Source organism: Aspergillus fijiensis (genome assembly GCF_003184825.1).
Source record: "Aspergillus fijiensis CBS 313.89 unplaced genomic scaffold BO72scaffold_15, whole genome shotgun sequence".
In the NCBI taxonomy this organism is placed as follows: Eukaryota; Fungi; Ascomycota; class Eurotiomycetes; order Eurotiales; family Aspergillaceae; genus Aspergillus; species Aspergillus fijiensis.
This window is the reverse complement of record NW_024468991.1, coordinates 270016-287632: the sequence shown is the minus strand read 5'-3', so window position 1 is coordinate 287632 and position 17617 is coordinate 270016. Positions and strand designations below refer to the sequence as shown.

At 54.1% G+C, this 17617-nt stretch overlaps 8 protein-coding genes across 8 annotated transcripts; 7 read left to right on the top strand and 1 right to left on the bottom strand.

Moving 5' to 3' along the window:
• Positions 1 to 531: 531 nt before the first annotated feature.
• BO72DRAFT_374423 (oligopeptide transporter) lies at positions 532 to 3264 on the top strand (the record flags this gene model as incomplete). The annotated part of the gene is made up of 9 exons (XM_040941135.1): positions 532 to 592; positions 674 to 972; positions 1034 to 1308; positions 1362 to 1564; positions 1622 to 1780; positions 1843 to 1940; positions 1993 to 2322; positions 2376 to 2558; positions 2617 to 3264. 9 exons carry the CDS (start codon positions 532 to 534, stop codon positions 3262 to 3264), a joined length of 2256 nt encoding a protein of 751 aa, XP_040802902.1.
• Positions 3265 to 4108: 844 nt separating this feature from the next.
• On the bottom strand, positions 4109 to 4558 carry BO72DRAFT_374204 (uncharacterized protein; the record flags this gene model as incomplete). Its single annotated transcript, XM_040941121.1, has 1 exon — positions 4109 to 4558. One exon carries the CDS (start codon positions 4556 to 4558, stop codon positions 4109 to 4111), a length of 450 nt encoding a protein of 149 aa, XP_040802901.1.
• A 532-nt stretch (positions 4559 to 5090) lies between these two features.
• Positions 5091 to 6282, top strand: BO72DRAFT_494728 (uncharacterized protein; the record flags this gene model as incomplete). The annotated part of the gene is made up of 2 exons (XM_040948492.1): positions 5091 to 5181; positions 5798 to 6282. 2 exons carry the CDS (start codon positions 5091 to 5093, stop codon positions 6280 to 6282), a joined length of 576 nt encoding a protein of 191 aa, XP_040802900.1.
• Positions 6283 to 6901: 619 nt separating this feature from the next.
• On the top strand, positions 6902 to 8565 carry BO72DRAFT_59774 (zinc-binding alcohol dehydrogenase family protein). The gene is made up of 2 exons (XM_040950558.1): positions 6902 to 8363; positions 8442 to 8565. Exon 1 carries the CDS (start codon positions 7034 to 7036, stop codon positions 8096 to 8098), a length of 1065 nt encoding a protein of 354 aa, XP_040802899.1. The 5' UTR covers positions 6902 to 7033; the 3' UTR covers positions 8099 to 8363; positions 8442 to 8565.
• A 106-nt stretch (positions 8566 to 8671) lies between these two features.
• BO72DRAFT_446652 (uncharacterized protein) lies at positions 8672 to 9524 on the top strand. Its single transcript, XM_040944349.1, has one exon. It carries the CDS (start codon positions 8720 to 8722, stop codon positions 9413 to 9415), a length of 696 nt encoding a protein of 231 aa, XP_040802898.1. The 5' UTR covers positions 8672 to 8719; the 3' UTR covers positions 9416 to 9524.
• Positions 9525 to 10408: 884 nt separating this feature from the next.
• On the top strand, positions 10409 to 11962 carry BO72DRAFT_446651 (uncharacterized protein). The gene has a single exon (XM_040944348.1). The coding sequence runs from the start codon at positions 10786 to 10788 to the stop codon at positions 11950 to 11952; it is 1167 nt and encodes a 388-aa protein (XP_040802897.1). The 5' UTR covers positions 10409 to 10785; the 3' UTR covers positions 11953 to 11962.
• Positions 11963 to 13183: 1221 nt separating this feature from the next.
• Positions 13184 to 15258, top strand: BO72DRAFT_374630 (purple acid phosphatase family protein; the record flags this gene model as incomplete). Its single annotated transcript, XM_040941138.1, has 4 exons — positions 13184 to 13539; positions 13606 to 14301; positions 14361 to 14801; positions 14877 to 15258. 4 exons carry the CDS (start codon positions 13184 to 13186, stop codon positions 15256 to 15258), a joined length of 1875 nt encoding a protein of 624 aa, XP_040802896.1.
• An 879-nt stretch (positions 15259 to 16137) lies between these two features.
• Positions 16138 to 17521, top strand: BO72DRAFT_59740 (uncharacterized protein). Its single transcript, XM_040950557.1, has one exon. It carries the CDS (start codon positions 16329 to 16331, stop codon positions 17376 to 17378), a length of 1050 nt encoding a protein of 349 aa, XP_040802895.1. The 5' UTR covers positions 16138 to 16328; the 3' UTR covers positions 17379 to 17521.
• The last annotated feature ends 96 nt before the right edge of the window (positions 17522 to 17617 follow it).

Below are 17617 nucleotides of genomic sequence, written 5' to 3'. Positions count from 1 at the left end.
TCAGGCAGACACTGTTCCTCAAACACCACAAAACATGAACAGAGCAGAAGAAGAACGAAATGATCCTGCGCATGATCTACTATCTCCCGGGGAGAGGATGGATGTGTGAATGGTGTGAAAAATGTAACTTTGCCAACACGAGACACTAGAATCACCAAGGCTCCACCTTGGCTAGGCAGCCGTTCTTTTTTCACCCTGAATCCATAAGGCTAGGTAGGGCTGAACCAAGTTACGAGCCAAGTCGGACAGAACCCGGGCCCACTCTACCCTTTGCCCCCCTAGCAGCGCGTGCTGTGATGACGGTCGGATGTTGTGGGTGGTGAAATGGGAAAATCTGGTCAAACCACTTACCCGGGGCCAGCTGTTAAGTATTGCCTCCCCCCTGGCACGGCGGAATCTTATCTGATGGAAAATATCTGATCGATCAGATAATCTTGTTGCACTTCGCCGTCGCTCTAGCGGAATTCTTTTCCCACCCCATTGGGGCAGAAGTCTGGTCGCCCGCCCCCTTGCTGAATTTTCTTCGCGAAAATGGCCACCGATACGAAAGGGATGGAAAAAGAGGTGTATGCGGTGGATAGTGATGACAAGGGTAAGTTTTTCCCCTGACAGAGTGTCTGTGTGACCGTCGGCTTGCACCCAGTACTGGTGCTGACAGCAACAACCTCTTCAGCCGAAGTCGAGTCGCAGACCGAGGTGCTGCGAGCTGCTGGCATTGGCATCTCCGAGGATGATCCGACTGAGCCGGTCTTGACCCTGCGCATGTGGGTGCTTGGGGTCGGCTTCTGTATCGTTGCCAGTGGCCTCAACACCCTGTACACCCTCCGCAATCCGTCCATTACGATCTCAGCCACCGTCGTTCTTCTTCTTGCATACCCGTTAGGAAAGCTCTGGGAAAAGGTCGTCCCTGCTTGGAACGTGCCTTTGGGAGCTTGGAGTTTCAACCTAAACCCGGGCCCGTTTAATCAGAAGGTGAGGGTCTCTTGTATTACAGCAAATGGAATAGGTTGCGTTAACATTCATCTGTGTTCAGGAACATGTCTTGATTTATATGATGTCGAATCTGAGTATTTACGTCCGTCTAGGCGCGGATGTTCTCACCGAACAACAGAAATTCTATGGGTACAGTGCGGGCTGGGGTTTCCAGATGCTGATCACATTTGGAACCTTCCTCATTGGATTCTGTCTGGCTGGGTTCTTCCGTGCTCTTGTAGTTGAGCCTCGCGAATTGGTCTGGCCAGGCGTTCTGAGCTGCACTGCGCTGACGACAACCCTACATCAGGTGGGCCAGGGGGACGTTCAAGGACTGTAAGTGATTTTCAGGTTCGCTTAGAGAATGACAACTAATTGACCAATACTAGCAACGCAACTTGGAAGATCTCGCGGTACGGGTTCTTCAGCCTTGCATTCTGTATCTCCTTCTGCTGGTACTGGTTCCCGGACTTCATATTCCCGGCCCTGAGCTACTTTACTTTCCCTTGTTGGATCAACCCCAAGAGTACGGTTGTCAATCAGCTGTTCGGCATGACAAGTGGCATGGGACTGTTGCCCATCACTTTCGATTGTAAGTTTTGCAGTCATGAATTCAGTTTGAGCAATGCTTACCTGTAGTGTCACGCAGGGAGTCAGATCTCGTATGTCGGATCCCCTCTGTTGATCCCTTCCTGGGCCATCGTCAACGTCTTCGCCGGTCTGGTCTTTTGGATTTGGATCGTGGCGGTCGCATGCTACTATTCGAACATCTGGTATACCGGCCATCTGCCCTTCCAGAGCTCGTCGGGTAAGCTGTCCATGTTCCACGGCAACCTGGGATATTTCCGCTAACGAGGGACTGACTTCTAGTGTACGACAACACTGGTGCCGTGTACAAAGCATCCAAAGTCGTCAGCGCGGCGACTGGATACAAATTGGACTTGGCAAAGTACAAGGCTTACTCGCCGGTAAGTGGTGCCAGAGATAGCGTTATCGAAACACAGCTGACAAACATGAAAGGTCTATACCCCTGTCACCTACGCCCTGAACATGTTTGGTTTGTCCTTCGCGACACTAAGCTCGCTCCTCGTGTGGACATTCCTTGAGAAGCGCGATGTCATGACAGCTGCGGCTCGAAGAATCCCCAAGCTGGTCCGCCAGTCCTTCTCCAGCGAACAAGAAGAACTGGAGAAGATCGGCGCGCATGCCCGTGTGCCGACGTGGTGGTACCTCTTGACCGCCATTGTCGCGCTCTTTGTGACTATATTTGCCGTGGAGTACTGGCGCGTCGAGCTGCATTGGTATGGCGTTCTGCTGGCGTGTGCCGTTGCCATGGTGTTCTACGGACCGGTAAGTGTATTCCTTGCACTCGCCTCTAGGCTTCATTCTAAGTCGTGCCATAGTTGGCTCTGGTGTATGCGACCTCGAATTTGAAGATCAACATCGATATCCTATGCCGGATCATCGCGGGGTTCGTCTTCGAGAACCGCATCCTCGCCAACATCTGGTTCTTCGACATCGGCTACATCACGACTATCAAAGGTCTCTACTTCGCCCAGGACATGAAGCTAGGAGATTACTGCCACGTACGTTCCCCCTTCCTTTTTTCCACACCTCCAAACCTTAAACTAACAAATCCTTCAGGTCCCACCCCGCAAAGTCTTCTTCGTTCAAGTCGTCGGCATGATCGCTGGCACGCTCAGCTCCGTCTGCGTCCTGAACTGGGGCCTCGGCCACATCGAAGGCGTGTGCACAACAACCGGAGTCAACGGCTTCACCTGCCCCTACTCGCGCACGCACTTCAACACCAGTCTGATCTGGGGCGCCATCGGCCCGCGCAATTTCTTCAACAATGGCATCGGCTATCACCGCCTCCTGTACTTCTTCATCATCGGCGCCATCCTTCCGATTCCCGTGTACTACCTCCAGCGCCGCTACCCCAACTCCCTGTGGCGCCGGGTCCACGTCCCACTGTTCCTGGGCGGGCTGAACTACCTCCCGCCCGCGACCGGCACCAACTACGGCAGCTGGGCGGTCGTCGGGCTGACCTTCGGCGTGCTCATCCGCAAGCGCCTGTACCAGTGGTGGTACAAGTATAACTTTGTGCTCAGCTCGGCGCTGGATTCGTCGGTCTCCATCGCCGGCGTGGTCATCTTCTTTGCTATCTTCTACAGTGGGGCGTCGGCGCATTTTAGCTGGTGGGGGACGGAGGTGTATAAGGATACGTGCGATTATAAGGGGTGTTCGTATCTGCCGATTCCGGAGGGGGGCAAGTTTGGAGTTGGGGTGTAATGTTCGGTGAAAGGGGTGGGGATGGGCTGATAGGGGAAAGATGTGAGATGCATCTTGTTCATGCCAGCGTTTGTGCGTGTGGAAGCGTGTTTGTGTGTTTGCTTAGACATTGCTGTATGCACGCGCTGCGAATATCTCGGAGGTACAAGCAATGGTTCACGCTCTGTGTTATATAATGCTATAATTTATTTGTTGATGCCAGTATGACCCCTAGGGAAGCAATCGGGACCGTTCTTCTCTTCATCTTAGGGGATAGATTCCAAGTCTTGGTAGTGGACTAGATCTGAGGGCTCCAATTTCTTGCTCTATTGGGAGGCTAGTCCGGGATGACGATAATATAGACATATCCTGCGCAAACATTGCTTCGTACATAAGACAAACAATACTAAGTCGTAGTGCATACGACCCCAGGGTGTGGAGAACAGAGCTTCCCTTCCGCTCAGCCGTACTTAAGCCAGCTACGAGACGCGGCCAATTGCCTCTTGGAATACCTTATACAAGAACGCGAAACTGGAGAGTCACGTGGCTCATCCCCCCCGTCCATTAGAGCCTTGAGACCCTAATCCCCCATAACAGCCTATCGAACATCTTGCGCTCCCCAGTGCAACTCGCCCATGCGCCGATAGTAACTTGCATCCGTCTCTCCATCTTCCTTGGGGGTGTCGACAGCCCTAGAGCAGAGTGGGTGACATATCCCGATAGCATTTGATTGCATGCTGGCACACCCGTTGTCCACCCGATACTCGCGACAGATATCACATTTTCCACTCGTCTGGTATATGCAATTCTCCTTGGGTATAGCAACCATAATCGTAGCAGAACATATTGGCCCGCATTGCCGTCGTCAGGATACCACCGTATTCAGATCGTAGGTCACCAGCCAGTCGCCGGCCGGCTCATGCTCCGGCAGTTTGAGGTCCGGATTGTGCCGGTTCATGCCTCTGGCAAAGAGCACCCGCGCATAGCGGGGGTCGAACACGAAGGTCGTTTCGCCCGTCACCCGGTTCTTCACTTCCGCCGTGGCCTCGATCTCGTCAATGGCGATGTACTCGTCTGGTTGCGGCACGGAGGCCTTTTCGATTTGGAGCTTGATATGCTGGGCCGTCTCCGGGTCGAATCGGATGTCGATGAAGTATAGGGCGTTGGGGCCGGCGGCAGCCACGTAGGGGGTAGATGGCGCCACAACCTGGCGGCCTAACGCGGTTTCAATCACCTCTGGGACGTAGCTACTGTTCCGGTATTCCTTTTGGAAGGTTGGTGAGCCCTCACATGGTCGGAACGGGTTCAGAAGCATGGTGACCAGCAAGAGTGGGAAGCGCCTAGTGAGGATCAGGGTAGGAGTAAGGAGAAGGGAAAGTGGATTATATCTACTGCCACCTTGATAGGTCTGTGTGTGCAGAATTTGTATCATGCTTCTGTGAGTGGCGTGAGGGTTCCGGTTCATAGCATTGAGGATCACAGGTCCCTGCGCACCAAACACCCCACTAGTTCGAGTTGTTAAAGCCACACCAGAAAGGATTGGTCACTGCATTGCTCTTCCAATGCTACCGTTACAGACCCGGCGACGCCGAAATGAGGGGTCAGTTGTCAAATGTTGCTGCCTATGTTGGGTTATGCTTGTGGTGCTAATTGCTAGGAGGCAATTGTAGTTCGACCTACCCTACAGGGCGAAATGGTCTTAAGTGGCATCTGATGGTCCGCTTGTGGCAACCTTGAATTATGTCACAGCTTCCTTTCAGAGTAATGATTGGAGGCCATTGAGTAACCAAACAGAGACTACCATATGGTCCCAACGCAAAAACATTGTTTAACCCCTGGAAACCCCGATGAAAAAGATCTTTGGAGAAGATGCTTCCCAATCCAATTATACCCCACTACAACACATGCAGCGCATAAATGACTCTTCCGAGTTCAACTGTAAGAGAAGATTCTTAGAAAATGACTTGACAAGATAGTTCGATAAGCCAAGATTAATTTGTAAGTTGTACTAATTCCTCAAAGAGTATACTTATCTCATACTCCCACCGGAGCTCCGAAGAATTAACAAGGATTGTTATTTGTCCCCCCACCCTTGACCTGGTGATTACTATAAGGGTCTAGAACCTCTTTAGCCCGATACCGTGAGCTTGTCTTTCACTTTAGTACCTCTGTAGACAAGAGCCCGTGACATTCTCTTGCTCCCCGCACCCCCTCAGATTTTGTGCTACTCCCCGCCGTCATTCTACGCGGCTTTATCAGACTTGATGGATAGTCCTTGGCGACAAAAGAAAATCTGTCGATTCTGCTTCTACACACTGTTCCCTCTGGGCGGCTACACAACGGGTCCGCCGGGTTATGTCCGATACTCGCTGAGTTCAAGCAAAGCTAAAGCCATAGCATTTATTTCAGATTTCCATCTACCTCAACCCCTCGTGTCGGTGAGCGATCGAGAAAAAAGACCTTCGTTGGGGGGGCCAAATACATTGACCGATTCCCTTTGCTACAGTTCATTTCGCAAACAAAAGGAAAAGAAAAACCCCAATCATCCATACAGCAATTGGGTACCCAATCGCGCAGGACATCCACCGACTCTTCCTCCACCTCCGCGACCATCCCACGGGCCACGATCAATTCTTCCTCGCAGCGCCGGAGGACTCAACATGGCAGATCACCGGGCAGCATCCCTTCTCCGGGTCGTGGACCAAGGCCGGCTTTGTCGCCGAGATCTGGAGCTCCAACTCGACGCTGATCGCGGCGCCGGGCCCTTGTTTCATCATGCCCCGGGGCCTGGACAGTATTGTCTGTGACGAACGGGGTCGCGCGGCGGTTGAGCTCCGGTCAGTCCACACCACTACCAAGGACCTGGGCTTGAGTTACGACCAGGAGTACTCGTGGCATTGCGAGTTTGATGGGAGCAGGACACTGCGGGAGGTTCGGATCTATCTGGATTCGATCCATGCGGAGAAGGTGCTTGTGGCGGAGAGAGAGGCGCAGAAGGCGAGGACGGACTCTATGGTATCATCCGGGGTGAAATTTTGAAAGTGCAATGGTTTGAGCTTATCCATGTGACGCATGAAACGCATATTCCCCGCGGGAAACGTTCCAGACATAGTCTATAACAACTTCAGGTCCCCTTATTCAATCTGAGGCCAAGCGTCTACTACCTACCATTGAAAACTGGTTCATCTCCGCTCGGGCTTGGTCTCTTCTTCGTCATTCCTCCCTCCGATCGTGACGGCGGAGTTTAAGATAATGTTATGTACATACGCACTCGATGCACCGGGCAATCGAAGACTGTACGTGAAGAAAGAAATCTTTCCTAGTTGGTATAAGACTTGACATCTGAACAGTGTCAGTGCAGCTGGCCCAACCGTGACTATGTCCTTGGCATGGATCACACGGGTCACAACAGTTTGGGCGAATATGTCTTGTATCACGCACGCCATTGAGCACGTCATATCTTATTTTCGACAGTTATAATCCTGTTGAGTCAGAAAGAAGGATTGCGACCTCGTGTAGGATGATGAAAGATCCTACTAGAAGTAAGATTGTATCGTCAATCACGCAAATCATGATCCAATGCCGATTGGTAAGCACGGGCGCGCACAGATTGATAATCATTCACGGCTGATGCGGGGTGGCCCGCTTCCATATAAGAGGAACAACTCTCCACACCAGATAACACATCCAGCAAGAAGCTTGCCACCTCAGTCCAAAAGAATTGTTATAATATCTCTGCACTACAACTCATTCTTCCCCATACATCCGAGTACCTAAGACTACACACCAAATGTCCCAACAAACCCAGACCGCGCTACTGGTGACGGAAATCGGCAAGCCGTTGACCAAGGGCACGCGGCCCATCCCCGAGCCCCAAGAGAACCAAGTACTGGTGAAAATAACCGTGGCCGGTCTCAATCCCCACGACGCCAAGTCGCGCGACTACGGTCTCTTCATCCAAGAGTCCCTTCCCGCCGTGCTCGCCGCGGACGTCGTCGGCGTCGTCACCCGCCTCGGGCCCAACGTCTCCCGCTACCAGGAGGGGGACCACATCGTCGGCCAAGCGGGGCTGACCCTCGCCAACAGCAACGACACGGCCGGACTGCAGGAGTACGCCATCCTCGACGCCCGCTACTCGGCGAAGGTGCCATCTGGCTTCACCGACGCGCAACTCGCCACGCTGCCGACCAACCTGGTGGCCCCGGCCGTCGCCCTGTTCGACGCTAGCGCGTTGGGGATCCCAGCACCCTGGACAACGGCTTCCCCTGACTTCGACCACCACGCCACCTCGCTCCTGATCATCGGCGGGGGCTCCAACACGGGCCGCTTCGGGATCCAGCTGGCCGCGCTGGCGGGCCTCGGTCGGATCATTGTGGTGGGGAGCGCGCGCAGCGCGGCCGAGGCGCAGCGCCTGGGGGCGACGCACGTCATCGATCGCGCCGACAAGTCCGGCGCTGAGATCGCGGCGGAGGTGCGGGCCATCGTCGGGGATGATCTGCTCTACGTCTACGACGCGATCAATCCGCCTGAGAACCAGTATATTGGCGTGGAGGCCTTATCGAATACCCACAAGGGCAAGCTGGCTCGTCTGCTTCCTACGGGTCCCGTGGACGAGTCCAAGCTGTCTGCGCCCAAGCCGGCAGGCTTTGAGACGTTGAATGTGTTCGGCTTGTCGGCGGTGCGGCCGGCGACGGCGGCACCGCTGTGGGAGCACGTTACCGAGTGGGTGGAAGCTGGGAAACTCGTTCCCACGGAATCGTCGGTCATCGAGGGGTTGGATGTGGATGCAGTGAATCGGACGCTGGATGGCTATTCGAATGGCTCTGTGAGCGGACATTGGCAGATTCGGTTTTGAGTAGCAGGGAGAAAGGTGTATTTGAGGAGCATGTACAGGTCAGTATTGTCAAAGATGCGGTGGACATACGGTTATGATTGTAAATCTCTTTAATTTTGGAGACTTTTTTATAGGATAATATAATGTTTATCGGATTAAGGCTTTATGGATTGGTGCTGGAGCATTGCTACTTGATCTGTATGTGTGACTTTCTAGTCAAGGAATGTCATGCTCTGTGGATGTTGAAAAGAGGGGATGCTCTAGGTGCCATGTATGAGAACAGGACGTAGGTAGCCCTAAAGAACCTACTTCTCTCGCCCCTTCTTCCTTCTGTTGAACCTCCTTTGTGCTCACATGAGACCAGCCAGTGCACATCCAGGGCATGTTTAGGGGCAGGTGCTATGACACCCTTCAACCCACAGACCTTGGCTTGCCTCATAGACACCAAATCTGAATAGTATTGAGATAGACTATTTAGTCATTTAGCCGACTTCCTTAGCGCTTACAGTAAGTTAAGTTGACCTGTCTGACTAAGCCACTACAAAGAATGACTCACAGCAACAAGGGAACATAATTCCTCTCACTCCTGCATTTTCTTAATTCCCATTCAATCACATTAAGACCGCACGAGTCACATCTCAAATGGAGGCCCCTCTCAGACCCACAAGACCAGTCCAAATCACCCTCATCTCATATGGCCATGCTAACGGGCCTGTGGTACAACAACCTCTGGAGGCCCAACATCACCAAACCTTAGCCTACAACATTCGACACTTGCCGAACCCACCTCGCCATCTGCGGGTCAAAGCAACCGGCCTGTCGCGGCGGTTGCAGAAGGAGTTCCTCCAGAACGACGCGGTCGAGGCCTTCTTGGTCAAGGTCCAACGCGAGATAGTCAATGCAGTCCAAGAAAGCTGCGCACAGCCGCTGTGTTCCACAGCGGGGAAAGAAGTTCATGAGGGGGCCAAGCAGACTCATACGCCCCAGATTGGGGATGGGCACTCCAGGGAAGAGCCCGGCAGTGACGGCACAGATGTCGAGATCGTGGTGACAATATGCTGCGAGGAGGGCCGTCATCGGAGTGTGGCGTTTGTGGAGGAACTCGCCCGACGGCTGGCTACTGTCGAAGAAGGGGATGGTGTCTTGCACCGCTGGGTATTGAGCGTGAGGAAAACACATCGCGATATTGAAGATCGCGAGGATTGTGAGCAACCTCAAGGTCAGGGCAGGCGTCCAAACAAGGTTCAGGCTCAGACTCGACAGCGAGAACGACGTGAGAAGGGAAATCGGTTTAGATCGCGGCTTGAAGACGAGGATAACACGGACCATATTCATTGATTCTATAGTAAAGTGTTTTATATGTGCGATACAGAGGCTAGACTATGTACATCAATGCATCTCTGTGCGGACCTTTTAAGTAGCATATACTTTCTTGCCCGAGTCCTCCATAGAGGGAGGAACACCGGACTAATCTTAATAGTGGTGAATGCCTTGACTCGCTTGTTTGAGTGACAGATTGAAGTGTACAGACTCATCACGCTAGTCGTATCGCACTCTTCTGTTTTATGGGTGGCCGATATAGTCCTCCATGCGCCGTGGGTCTCTTCTCCTGCAAATCCTGGGTCTCGTTGCAGGTGGTCTGCTGGATGGTGAAACGTACGGAAAAGTCCGATTGTGAGCGTCTTTCATCAGACCTAGACCGGCATATCCTTCCATAGACCAATTGACTCGAGTAAGTGTCATCACTGTATCCCACGCTTGCTCTTGTACTGCGTGATCTAAGATAGCTTGATCCGCACTGCTTAGCTCGGCAACACTAACAATCGCCCCCTTGTCGGCTAGAAAGACTGCGAAATTATAATTCGTGTCTCGTGGTGCACCATGCGGCCCGCGCTGGGTCTGCGCCGTGCCGAAACAGCAGCTGAACTATCTCCCACCACCGACCTGTTCCATACTACCGCGCTTGTGGTAGGAGAAGAACAAACTCCCAGAAGACATATCGTCAATGAGATTCTCTACAAAGCCAACCCACCGCCCTGTGATCGGCTCTGCTACACTGTTCATAGGCAGAGTATAACTACTCAGATGCCGTGCCTATAAGGGATACCTATAGTGCTTCCCTGCTATAGAAGGAGAATTGAGACTGATATTTGTTGGCGCCGGCTCTAGAATTGATCCCTGCCCACTTTCAGAGCAGAGTCCTTTCGTCGAACAGGGCCCCCTTAGTGCAATATCCATGCAAGGGACCATGGCAGTCACGTGGTGTCCAGGCATCTCCTGTCGCTGCCTACCCCAGGCTTCACTAACATGTGTTTAAAACATGGCACATGGTTTCGTCGTGTAGATCAGCCAACTTGTGCTACATTTCCAGAAGGCCAGTTTCCATCGACCAGCAATCCGAACTACCGGTTTCAGGGCGTGTTGAGAGTCAACTAACTCCGCTCGTTATGGATGTCCCACCAATCCTACGACTTCCAACAGAGATTCTAACTTTCATTTTTGAAAATGTGGCCTCCGGCCACTACGACACCTGCAGGGTCCTGCAGAAATTTGCGTTAATCTGTCGTCGCCTCACGCAGATCGTACTACCTCTGTTATATCGTGACGTGTTGGTCAGAGTAGCGGCCGGCAGCGCCCTAGAAGCTCTGTTGGCCGTGCTACAAAAGCGGCCACTATACCGTGAGAATGTTAGAGGACTTGTGATTCACATGGACGATTGCATTGGCATCCACAGACGAAACTTCTATATTACGTCCGATATTATCACCTGTGTCACCAATGTCAAAGCCTTGACCTTTGCTGGGGGCTGGGAGCGTTACCCAGACCAGACATGGGGCCTGGTTCACCGGGCATCTCGGAGCATGCCAGCACTGGAGAGTTTGTCTCTCAGGCGTCAGGGTGAAGGCCTGACCGTGCAGGACATACTTGAAAATGTGCAGATGCCCAGCCTGCGTCAACTGAAACTTGATGGAATTGCTTTTCAGACCCCGGGGCGCACTGCGAGGGCAGAGAGACAGGGGAACAGGCCCTCCTGCCTACCGGATAGCACGAAGGGCACTGCTCAGTTCTCCAGCCTCCACATTCAGGACTACCATGATACGTCCGCGGCATTCCAAGAGCTCATTCTCTGGCCTAAGGCCTTGATCCATTTCGACGCCTCGATCTTGTGGAGTAGCGGTCCGGGATACCAGGTTAATCTCTCGATGCTCAACACATGGCTCTTTGCCCACAAGGACACCCTGCAATTCATTCATATCAGATACATTGAATCCTTGCCCTCAGGCAAGCTTTTCCAGACTAGGGGATTTGTCGCCTTGGAGCGCCTAACGCTGCCCTGGTGGGAGATCCGTAGTTGGCAGCAAAAGGACGAAAGAGACCCGCCATTCGTCTTCTTGCCCGCCCACGCGGACGCTCTTCTCTGCGCGCCCCGTCTCACGACCCTCAATCTGGACTATGGCCTGAGTGTCCACGGTGTGGATTTCTGTGACACGTTCGGGGAGGTCGAGGCCCGCTGGATCCTGGAGTTGGCCCGCGCGGCATGGGCGAAAAAGGCTGCGCTCCGGACGATCTACGTTGGGTACAGACCGGAGCCGCATTGTCTCGACGAGGTTCTGGAGTATCCGTGGGACCGTCTTACCCGACTCCGGGAGGATCTCCAACCGCTAGGAATCGGATTGGAGTGGGATGAGCCGTCGTTCTCGGAGGAGGAGTGGATTCAGGCGCGCATGCAGGCCTCCCCGCCGTGGGAGGCAATGCGTGGGAGTGAAAGTCCCCCGCTGGATGAGATGTTGTTTGGTTGCGAGCTGTCGAAGGATGGTGAGCCCAGTCTGGAGGAACAGGAGGCCTGGGAGTACGCTCACAAGGCAATCAGATAGAAGAATTAGCTACAAATCAGAAACAGATCTTGACAGTATTTGCTATTGGCTGGAGCCCCAAAGTTCTACTTTCCTGGGTCTCTCCCAGTAAACCTACGTGAGCATCCATCGGGGCCTTCTTCCACCGGACACCATTCTTCATCATTTCATCTATCTACGCTGTATATCTAATCACTCCAGCTTAAGACCTGAGAAATTGCCTGCCTCAAGTCTCGACTGTAGTCACAGTACAGAGCGACAGCCACGGTGGTCCTCGGTATTGCGTTCATTCAGCTCATGGTCGCTGTAGCCTCAATACTTACGGGCCACAGCCGTGGAGATGAAGGCTGCACAGAACTTGTCTCAGTCACTCAGAACACTATAGATATATTCAATGACGATGTCACTTCCATCGCCGGCGTCAAAGAAGAAATCTTTCGCAGTATAACTGGCGACCTCGCGCGCCTCGTCAATGACTCTAAAGTACTGGCGCTACGGCTCTCGGATGGGTGGTCGCGGCATCTCACTGCTGCAGGTTGAATCCCGGTTAGCCTCTAATATCCTCTAAACAGAGGAGAAATTCGGGATTGCTGTATAAACTAACTCAGGACTTACTTCGAGCTGTTTTACCAGGGGAGCGTGATTTATTTCACCAGTTGCAGCCTTAGGCAGCAACCCCTGCAGTGGTAATCAACAGCTTCAGCTTCAACCTTGAAGCCGATATGATTGGATCGATGATGGGTGGAGCACACACATGCTTTCCAGCTGTGTCCAATCAGCATGTGGCATGCTGCTCTTGCTGGCCTCAGGCCACAGACCCGTGCCTGGCAGCTGTCGACCAATCAAAGGGGAACAATGCAGGCACATGGTCACTGTCGGGAATCTCCGCCTTTTCCTCCGTACCTGCAATGCTTGATTGTTTGTTCCCCACTGCCGGGTTTATCACCAACCAGCATCTTCTTTTTATCAGCTTTTAATTACACTAACGTCTCTATGGCCAGTCTGCTGCAGCTTCAATCGCCTGCTCTAACCGAAGGGCTTGGCCAATTGCTGTTCTGGGGACCTACACGTGTGGTCTCGTGCCTTGTTTTGCCGTCTTATCTACTGCATACAACCGATGAGATAGCCATGCCGAGCGAGAAAATTATAAAAGACCGTGGTCATGCCGCTCTCTAATGCCTGAGCAGATGCACGTCAATCGAATATTCCATCCCCCGTCAACATTCTTGTACGGAGCTAAAGGCACGCGACCATGAAGACCGCTGCTGCATCCGCCTTGCTGGTGGCCCTCTCCGCCACGCTTGCTCAGGCACGTCCTGTCGCCGATGAACGCTATCCATACACTGGGCCGGCCGTTCCCGTGGGAGACTGGGTGGACCCGACTGTCAATGGCAATGGAAAGGGCTTTCCGCGTCTGATTGAGCCCCCAGCCGTCCGGCCCGCCAGCGCCAACCCTCGCAACAATGTGAACGTCATCTCCTTGTCGTACATCCCCAAGGGCATGCACATCCACTATCAGACCCCCTTCGGGCTAGGACAGACCCCATCCGTGATCTGGGGCAAGAGTCCTCACCAGCTCAACAAGGTGGCCCGCGGTTATACCCACACGTAAGCATTGAAGTCTTATCCTGTGCACTCACCCGAAAGAAAGCAAATCCCCTAACATCGGACTAGCTATGCCCGCACGCCGTCCTGCTCCGAGATCAAGATCATCACCCAGTGCAGCGAGTACTTCCACGAAGTCAGCCTGGAAAACCTCGAGCCCGGGACGACCTACTACTACCAGATCCCGGCCGCCAACGGCACGACCAAGTCGGAAGTGCTGAGCTTCAAGACCGCGCGCGAGGCCGGTGACAAGGGCTCCTTCAGCGTCGCCGTGCTGAATGACATGGGCTACACCAATGCGCACGGCACGCAGAAGCAGCTGATCAAGGCTGCCAACGAGGGGACGGCCTTCGCCTGGCACGGCGGTGACATCAGCTACGCGGACGACTGGTACGAAGGCACCTTGGCGTGCGAGTCCTCCTGGGACGTCTGCTACAATGGCACCAGCACGGAGCTACCCGGAAACCTGCCGCTGCCGGACGAGTACAAGAAGCCGCTCCCCGCGGGGGAGATCCCCAACCAGGGAGGTCCCCAGGGTGGCGATGTCAGCGTCATTTACGAGTCCAACTGGGACCTGTGGCAGCAGTGGCTCAGCAACGTGACGGTCAAGATCCCATACATGGTTATGCCGGGTAATCACGAAGCGGCATGCGCGGAATTTGATGGGCCAGGCAACATCCTCACGGCCTATCTGAACGACGACATCGCCAATGGCACTGCCGCCGAGGATAAGTTGAACTACTACAGCTGCCCCCCCTCTCAACGGTGAGCACTTCCCCCGCTCCCCCAATTGTAATCGGTACTGACGAGCTGATGCGATCCAGAAACTTCACTGCATACCAACATCGCTTCCGCATGCCCGGCGAGGAGACCGGCGGCGTGGGCAACTTCTGGTACTCGTTCGACTACGGCCTGGCGCACTTTGTCTCGATCGACGGCGAGACCGACTTCGCCAACAGCCCCGAGTGGCCCTTCGCGGAGGACATCAAGGGCAACGAGACGCACCCCACGGCGGAGGAGACCTTCATCACCGACAGCGGGCCCTTCGGCGCGGTGGACGGCAGCTACAAGGACACCAAGAACTACGCGCAGTACAAGTGGCTGCAGCAGGACCTGGCCAAGGTCGACCGCAGCAAGACCCCCTGGGTGTTCGTCATGAGCCACCGCCCCATGTACAGCTCGGCATACTCGTCGTACCAGCTCCACGTGCGCGAGGCCTTCGAGGGCCTGTTGCTGAAGTATGGCGTGGATGCTTACTTCTCAGGGTGAGTCTGGCCCCTTTTGCCGGGCGCAAAGCCCGGCCTTTCCTCGGGTGCAGACAGTCTAACCCAGCACAACAGACACATCCACTGGTACGAACGCCTGTACCCCCTCGGCGCCAACCAGACCATCGACACCGCCAGCGTCGTCAACAATAACACCTACATCGCCAACAACGGCAAGTCGATCACCCACATCATCAATGGTATGGCGGGCAACATCGAGAGCCACAGTGAGTTCAGCGAGGGCCAGGGGCTGACGAACATCACGGCCGTGTTGGATACCGTGCACTACGGGTTCAGCAAGCTGACGGTCAAGAGCGAGACAGAGGTCAAGTGGCAGTTTATCCGCGGGGATGATGGGTCGGTCGGAGACGAGGTTACGTTGCTGAAGCCTTCCGCCGTGAAGGCGAAGGGGAAGGGCAAGGGCAACGGAAAGGCGTATTCTGGCTTTCGGGCTTGAAAAGAAAAGTTCACGAAGTAGGGGTAGTCGTATGACTGCTGATGATGTATGTACTGTATAGTGGGCCTATCGATGTTAATATGAGTGTTGTTGCTGTGAGTATGTTTGGTGGTGCACTGCCCAGACGCTGCTCGCCTTTTGGGTCATTTCACTCTTTCCCAGAGCCATCCACGTGCTGTGACTTTGACTGTAAGACTTCACTGCTGCAGAAGGACTTCTTTCGATATCAGTCGTCTTTCGAACGTGGTGTGTCGATTCAGCCTCAAGTATACAATCGGAATCTCTAAAGGCATTCTGCATCATGGTTACATACTCATATGATATCGATGCACCCCCGATCTTCTTCAGTTTAAGTCATGTGACCGCATCTCTATAGTAGGAGAGTGAGGTCTGCCAGCCAGCCCCTCCGTGAAGATCCCCGCGTGTGCTGCATTGAGGTTCCTTCAACTGACGCGCGATGAAAGAACAAAGAAGCGAAGTCCAGCGATCGAGTGCTTTGAGCATGAATAATGGCTTTGTCATAGAGCCATCGCATTGTACTGTGGTATTGCTGTGATAACGCAGCACACGCTATCTCCGGTGGCATCTTTCCCCAAGGCAGAGATTTTCCTTCTCGATTCATTGTCTCATCTCTGCAACAATCGCCCGGAGAGAAGACGGCAAGATACATCTCTACGCGAAAGGTCATCAGCAAGATAGACCTCTCTTCCGGCTCGTGCTGAACAAGCCTCCGGGATCTGAGTTAACAAGCAACCACCGTTCTACCTCATCATGCCCGCAAGACACGTGCTTCAAGGGCAGATTGAGATATCATCGTTCCAGCTGATCAAACCAACCCTTCGTGTCGAAGTCGCGACCATGGAGACGACCGGGCCCTCAATGGATGCTTGCAACACAGTCGGTGCTACTAAAAAGCATCGAAGATAATTCCCGATACGTCTTTCATGACCATCGCAACGATCATGATCGCCTCGCTTTGATCTTCTTGACTTTTCAACCGAGGAGCTCAAAGGATTCCCTTTTTGAGACCCTTCAAGTCCAAGGTGTTTAGCATCAGTCATGCCCATGGAATGGATATAAATAGAACCACATTCATCCCCGTCTCCGGTCTCGACGAGCACTCCATTGCTACACACACCATCCCGATCAGCCACTTATCTATATTCCGACACCCAGTACAGAGAATGACACCCACAATCTCGTCCACCAAGGCTGTCCCGTCCGCATCCCCATATACCGAAGTACGCACGGTCCCCAACCGCTGCGAATGCGTCGCGGAGTCCAAGTCCGGGAACTATTGGGACGACGAACCCCTCCGGGAGGAAATCCTCAAGGCCAAGGCAAACCAGCAGAAGGAGTGGTGGATACCCCGGCCCGGGCATTCCCTGGACCTCTGGGGGCGGCTGCTCAGCGACACGTTCGGCCTCGCCGGCGACGGAGAGATCCTCCCCGACAACCTCGATGACACCCTGCCCGCGCACGTGGTGGCGGCGGAGATCTACAACGCGCGGTACCCCTTGACCGGCGTCGTCCGGTATCTACGCCTCTCAGAGTGCGTCGGGAGGCCCCTCTGGCCGCTGACGGACTGTGCGCTCGTGGTGATCGATCTGATCCCCGGGAACTCTTCGAAGCTGGTGCGTGAGGCCTTCCCGGAGCGCGCGAGGGCTCTGGATCGTCTCATTCGGAGCAGCACCACCCCCACCCACAAGGAGGAGGAGCCCCACATAAAACAGGAAGGGGGGAAGGAGGAGGAGGAGGAGGAGGAGCCGGTGAAGGAACTCGTCCGATACCCCTTCATCCGAGTCTTCTGCACCTGGGGCGACAAGGAGCACCCGGACCCGTCGCTGGACGAGTGCCGCGAAATCGTCACCCAGCTGGGGATGACGGACGAGGCGCGCCGCACGTGTCGGGCGTTCTTCCTCGCCAGGGGCTCCAGGGTCGGCATCTATACGTGGGATCGGAGTGGGCAGGGCCGCACGGTGCTGCCACTGCGCGTCCACCCGGACCAGGGCGATGACCCCTTCCTCTGCCTGGCGGACGATCATGCGCGGGTGGGGAAGATTGTGCAGCAGCTGTCGAGGGAGGTGCATGCCGTCCTCAAGCTGGCGGCATTCTGGTAAGTCCTCTTTTCCAGGCGCTTTTCCTATTCGCATCGCTGTCTTTCCGTTAGTGTACTTTGCCTTACAATCCAAGTGACTATATTCATGATTTTTCGTTCTATCTCTCCTGTCCCTTTTCCTGTTTCCTTATTTCCTTTCTTTTGCTGTCCGTTAGAACTCTGTTGTGTCAATGTGCATGAACGCCCCAATTGCTCTTTCTCTCTTTCTTTGTACCCGAGAACGCTGCTGACGACAGGAAG